Source organism: Miniopterus natalensis, chromosome 9, assembly GCF_054644295.1.
Source record: "Miniopterus natalensis isolate mMinNat1 chromosome 9, mMinNat1.hap1, whole genome shotgun sequence".
NCBI classification, from domain to species: Eukaryota; Metazoa; Chordata; class Mammalia; order Chiroptera; family Miniopteridae; genus Miniopterus; species Miniopterus natalensis.
In genome coordinates, this window is record NC_142089.1 from 1,657,425 (window position 1) to 1,663,408 (window position 5,984).

General features: G+C 64.1%; 1 protein-coding gene across 1 annotated transcript; it reads left to right on the forward strand.

Annotated features, from left to right (window-relative positions):
- Window positions 1–2,699: 2,699 nt before the first annotated feature.
- TPRG1L (tumor protein p63 regulated 1 like) lies at window positions 2,700–5,744 on the forward strand. The gene is made up of 5 exons (XM_087820075.1): window positions 2,700–2,898; window positions 2,988–3,079; window positions 3,163–3,339; window positions 4,399–4,552; window positions 5,222–5,744. Exons 1-5 carry the CDS (start codon window positions 2,722–2,724, stop codon window positions 5,414–5,416), a joined length of 795 nt encoding a protein of 264 aa, XP_087676201.1. The 5' UTR covers window positions 2,700–2,721; the 3' UTR covers window positions 5,417–5,744.
- The last annotated feature ends 240 nt before the right edge of the window (window positions 5,745–5,984 follow it).

Genomic DNA, 5,984 nt, shown 5'->3' on the forward strand with positions numbered 1-5,984 from the left:
CAGTGGCCTGGCCGGCTGCCACCACTCAGCTCCCTCGGCCTCCCCCTTTGTCCCACCAAGTCCAAAGCCTGCCCTGGGCCAGGAGGGACGCTCATTAGCTCACTAGCCCGCTGGTGGCACCCAGGTGGCCACTGACGGATCACACACGGAGTCAGGCTTGGTTTGGAGCCTCACTCGGGCAGGTGTGGGGAGAGAACACGGTCCCCTTTTGCATCTGGCCAACCGCCACTCTAGCGTGCCGTGAAAAGCATTTTTGAAAGACTGCTTTTCAATGTTGTCTCATCCCCTGCTGGAAATAATAAAAGTAGCCTTGGCCCGGGGAAAACTCAGGTGGGGTGGAGGAACCACTAGAGTGGCTGCTCCTTTCCAAAGCCTCCGCTTTTCCAGAGCCGAGGCAGCTGCTCCGCCCCGGGGTCCTGCTCTAACCCTGGAGAGCTGCAGAGGGTCCCACGGCGAGGTCGGCACAGCCCCCAAAATCTCCCTGAACTGACACCATGGACAATCCAAACCTAGTCCTGTCTGGATTTTCACAAACACCCTCCTGACCCCAGAGCAGGAGAGTTAATTAACGAGACGCTTTCAGGTCCGCAGACCCGAGGCCTCTGAATGCAGAGCATCCCCAGGGCTCTGTTCTGTCCAGATATCGGGGAGCCACCGCCAACTTCCACAGATGGGCCCCACAGGAGGTGACCGCAAAGCCAGCATCCTTCTGGCTGAGTCACAGCCGAGGAAAACCTCTGGATGCGCAAGGCACTGTCCAGCCTCAGATGCAGCCCTGGGGCCGCCTGGTTCCTTCGAGGAGGGAGAGGCCTCGTCTGGGATGCAGCTTCTCTGCAAAGTGAGCTCCGCCCGCAGGCCCTGCCCACGGGAATAATCTCCAGGCTGCCCGTTAGCCTCCCACCTGGGAGCTGCGGGCACCCAGAGCTCCCCAGCACCCGGGCCCCCAGCAGCTCTGAGGTCCCACCCTGGGGCTCCTGTTTGGCTCGTGCCTGGCCCCGCCGTGCCCCCCCCCACCCCACCCCATTTCCATCAGAGACAGGTGCCAAAGGTGGGACCCACCGGTTTTGTAAAAGGCTCACTTCCCGCTGAGACTCCGCCTCCCTCGGGAAGAGGTGATGACAGTGACCTCATCTCACACTGATGTCCACCCCCGCCCCGTGCGGACGACTCTGCCACCTGCCGACTGGAGTGGGAACCGCCTTTCAAAAGCCCCACGAGAGAAGCGCCTACAGGGCCCGCGCCGCCCAGCCCGCTGAGGCTCAGCTGGGGGGCATCGTCCTGAGCACGGAGAGGTGGCTGGTCTGGCTCCCCGACGGCGCGCACGCGCGGGTTGCGGGCTCCATCCCGGTGCGAAGCCCGCGGGAGGTGTGCGGGAAGGCGGCCCGTGGATGCTGCGCTCTCGGCAATGTTTCTCTCTTCTCCTTTCCCCCCTCTCTCTCTAAAAATCAATAGACTATTCTTTTTTTTTAAAAAAAGGAAAAGGCAGGGGCCCGGCTCAGGGGACCCCACGAGAGACCGTCACAGCCATCTCCCCTTCCCCGCTGGTCAATGCTGACGTCCGGGTAGAGGGGGCTGTGGCTGCCCAGGGCCTGCGGCGTGGGAGGCACAGCCCTTGCCTGCGGCTCGGACCCTGGTGGCACCCGAGTCCGCACAAACAGGCGGGACCCGCAGCTGTGCCAGCCGCGCGGGCTCGGGCGTGTCACCAGAACCACCCAAACCTGCCCCGTCGGCTGCAGCAGGTACACGGTGCGCGCTCACACCCCCGGCTGCTGTGAGATTTAGAGAGCTGTGGCCGTGGGAGGAGCCCCGCGGCGCCGCCCCCACGCGAGGAAACAGTTCCACCGACTTTCCTAACCGAGCGCGCGAGGCGCGCGCACGGCGGCAGCGACCCCGCGCGGGGCGCAGGTTATTATACGAAAGAGCAAAGAACAAAGCGGTGGCTCGGGGTGAACCGCGACGTGCCCTGGGGACGGGGGCCTGACACCCGGTGCTGCCGGACGGACGCGGTGGCGATGGGGGCGGGACAGGGGGCCGCGCAGAGGCGACAGACGTGCACAGGGGCCAGCGCGGGCGGGTCGCGGGCGCGCAGGCGGGCGGGGCGGGGAGCGGCCCCTCGCGCAGCCACGGGGGGGCGCCCCAGACGGCGAGGGCGAGGCCCCGGCGGGGACGGCGGGCGCCCAGGCGCCCCTCGCTCCCGGGACCCCACTGGCGACTCCAGTGTCTCCCCGCCCACCCCGCCCAGAACGCAGCCCCGTCGGGCCCCGGACGCAGGACCGCGGCCGCGCGCAGGCGCCGCTCCTCGCACGGAGGCCGCGGCCGGGCCCTGGAAGGCGGGGGCCGCGGGAGGTCGGGGTCCCGGCGCCCGCTCCCCGTCTCCCCGGCAGCCGGCCTCGACCCGCCCCTCCCCGTCCCGTCAACAGGAAGTTGGCGTGCGCTTCCGGCGCGCGAGGGGGCGGGAGCGATTGTGAACAGCGGCGGGCCGAGCCAATCGCGGAAGACGGCTGGCGGAGAGCCAATCGCGAGGGCGCGCGTGGGCGGAGTCCGAGGCGGGGCGGGCGAGGCGCAGCCAATCGCGGCGGCCGGCGGGGCTGGGCGGGGCTGGGTGGGGCAGGCGCGGGCGCGGGCGCGGGCCCGGGGCCGGGCGGACGGGCGGACGGGCGGACGGGCGGCGGCGACGGCGTCCTGAGAGGGCCCGGGGCCGGGCGGGCGGCGGGCGAGGCGATGCTGCAGCTGCGGGACTCGGTGGACACGAGCCCCACGGCGGTGCTGGCGGCCGGCGAGGAGGGCGCGGGCGCGGGCGGGGGGCGGCCGGAGACGCCGCTGCGGCAGACGCTGTGGCCGCTCCGAGTCCACGACCCCACGCGCCGCGCCCGCGTCAAGGAGTACTTCGTGTTCCGGGTGAGGCCGGGGCGGGGGCGGGGCCGGGCCGGGGGGCGGGCGCGGGGGGCCCCGGGGCGCCCAGGCTGAGTCCCCCTGTGCCCGCGCAGCCCGGCACCATCGAGCAGGCGGTGGACGAGATCCGCGTGGTGGTCCGGCCCGTGGAGGACGGCGACATCCAGGGCGTGTGGCTGCTGACCGAGTAAGCGGGGCGCGCCCGGGGGCGGGGGGCGGGGACCCCGCCGGCGGCGCCCGCGCGCCGAGGTGACGCGTCCCGTGGCGCAGGGTCGACCACTGGAACAAGGAGAAGGAGCGGCTGGTGCTGGTCACCGACCAGTCGCTGCTCATCTGCAAGTACGACTTCATCAGCCTGCAGTGCCAGCAGGTGGTGCGGGTGGCCCTGCGCGCCGTGGACACCGTCTCCTGCGGGCAGTTCCAGTTCCCGCCCATGTCGCTCAACAAGTAAGTGCTGCGCGGCCGGCCCGGTGCCCAGCGCCGGGGCCTTGGGGCCCTGCAGCCGGCGCCCCGCAAGCCAGCGCCCCCCCCACCCCCCGCGGTCTTGTGTCTGCCGCTCTGTGGAAACGCAGAAGCCTCAGCTCCAGAATCAATAGTTTCCCGGAGGAGCTGTGGCTTCTGGGCAGCTGGCGCATTAGGGGAAGTCTGGCTGGAAACCGCTCCCAGGCCTGCGGGGAAGTGGACCAGCAGCATTTGACCTCGGGCCAGGAGCCTATTGTCCAGCCTGCCCCGCCCAACTTTTAGAAGACAACAGCTGTACACCCTTTAACTTAGATGCTAGGGAAGGTTAGGTACATTTGGAAACGGTTAGTGACCTACGTCCAAGAGCTGACCCTCATGCTACAGGGTTTTCCTAAAACGTGAGCAGCCTGGACGCTAGTGTAGTCCATTGAATGGAACAGTGTCCGTCAGAGTTGAGATGTGATTTGGAGAGGGAGCTCGGGGAGCGGACATGAGCCAGTAATGAGGCGTCCGGGAAGAAGGACTTGACGTGTCCGAGTGTCGTTCGTTTGGGAAGCCCCTCTGTGCGGTCCCATTGCCTACTGAACGTTAGGAATTGTGTAAAGGTTAAGTTTACCTTAACCAAAACAACACGGCCAGTCTCTCGTATTTAAAAGTACCTAAAATAGTCTTCCTACTAGAGACTGCTGTTGCTTCCCGAGCCCACGGGTCCTTTTCTGTTGTGAGACATCATAGGTCTTGTCTTTCACCATGGACAAGCTTTTTTTTTTTTTTTTTTTTTTTAATATGTTTTTATTGATTTTAGAGAGGGAGAGAGGGAAATAGAAACGTCAATGAGAAAGACATGGATCGGCTGCCACCTGCACGCCCCTTAGTGAATCGAACCAGGGACCTCTTGGTTCATGGGTTGATGCTCAGCCACTGAGCCACGCAGGCCCTGCCAGACCAGCTTTTTAATCCCACGCCCTGTCACTGAGCAGGCTGCTATGGGGGGCCGGGGCCTGCTGAGTGAAGTCCGATTCGTTTTTTTTTCTAACCCCACAGGCGAGAAGGCTTGGGGATTCGGATTCAGTGGGACAAGCAGAGCCGCCCGTCCTTCATACACAGGTGGAACCCCTGGTCCACCACCGTGCCCTACACCACGTTCATCGAACATCCAATGGCCGGTGCAGACGAGAAGACAGCCTCTCTGTGCCAAGTAAGACAGCCCGTGGTCGCAGCGCCGCCCAGTGGTGATGGAGGGGTCCTAGGCCTGCACTGCCCGGTACAGTGGCAGTGTGGCGCTGCCAAGCACTTGGCGAGTGGCTAGCAAAACAGGAAATACACTCTTAGTTTTTAATAATCTTAGTTGACTTATGTTTAAATGGCTTCATGTGGCTAGTGGCCACTGGTCAGCATAGCTTCATAATGTGGCCCTTGTAGCCATGATTTGGAGAAGGGCCGGGAGGGCTCTGGGGCAGGACGGCTGGCCCAGCCTGGGCTGGAGCCACGCAGTTTGTGTGCTCCCTGGGAGAGGCGGCCTGGGCCAGTGCTGAGGGCAGAGTCAGGCCCGGCGCAGGCCCCCCACCAGCCCACTGGGCGCCTGGCCTGCTTCCTGCCTGGCTGTGTAAGGATTGGGCAGTTCTCTGTGGCAAAACCTCTCAGACCTGCGGGGAGCAGGGTTCCGAGAGCACTGCTGTCGTCCAGCACAGGTCGGCATAGGGGTGAGACCTGATGCTTCCAGAGCCCCACTGAGGTGGTAAGCCGAGGGCCACCAGGATGTGGCCCCCCAAGCAGGATGGGGGGCCTGGCACAGACCCGGCAGCCTGGGAAGGGTCTTTCCTTTTGTGGTTCACTCTGATCAGTTCTGTTTTCTCTCTCTTGAAAGCTGGAAAGCTTCAAATCTCTGCTGATCCAGGCTGTCAAAAAAGCCCAAAAAGAGAGTCCTTTGCCGGGACAGGCCAACAGCGTGCTGGTCTTGGAGCAGCCTCTCCTCATCGAGACCTACGTGGGGCTGATGTCCTTCATTAACAACGAGGCGAAGTTGGGCTATTCCATGACTAGGGGCAAGATCGGCTTCTAGAGGCCGCACATGGGGAGCCTCTGGAGAGCCAGGTGGATGAGGGGCTCAGGTGGCAGGCCTTGGGCCCGCTGCCACCGCTGCCAGGGTCAGGCCGCTTCTCTCTAGGGGTCTGAGCACAATTAGAATATAGTCACATGACTTGTATACTTTAGGTGGGTATGGACATGTGGGCACGAGCTGCAGACTGATGCAGGCGGCATGCAGCCGTCGCTGTGCGGGCTGCTCTTTACCTCCAGGAATTCGTTTCTGCGGTTCTCCTGGAGTCTCCCCTGGGCTTCTCCCGTCCTCCCACCACCCTTGGGCCTATTAATAAACGTCCTGTGATTGACTAGAGTGTCCCCACTGGCCCTTAGCTGTGTGGGTCGTCACCTGGAGGCACCTCACACCAGTGCCCCTAGTCACAAATAAGTCTACATCTGGTGTCCAATAGTGTATTTGGAAATGGAATCCGTTTTTAATGCTAAATACTGAAGCAGCAGCAGCCTAGTGAGGCCAGCAGGGGGCAGTGCCTGTCAGCTCCCACACAGACAGCTGCTCTGGTGTAAACAGGTGTCTGGTCAAAAGTGAC

Coding starts and splice junctions, on each gene's coding strand:
- TPRG1L (XM_087820075.1), top strand. CDS start 2,722: ATGCTGCAGCTGCGGGACTCGGTGGACACGAGCCCCACGGCGGTGCTG. Junction 2,899..2,987: donor AGGAGTACTTCGTGTTCCGG/GTGAGGCCGGGG, acceptor GTGCCCGCGCAG/CCCGGCACCATCGAGCAGGC. Junction 3,080..3,162: donor GGCGTGTGGCTGCTGACCGA/GTAAGCGGGGCG, acceptor CCCGTGGCGCAG/GGTCGACCACTGGAACAAGG.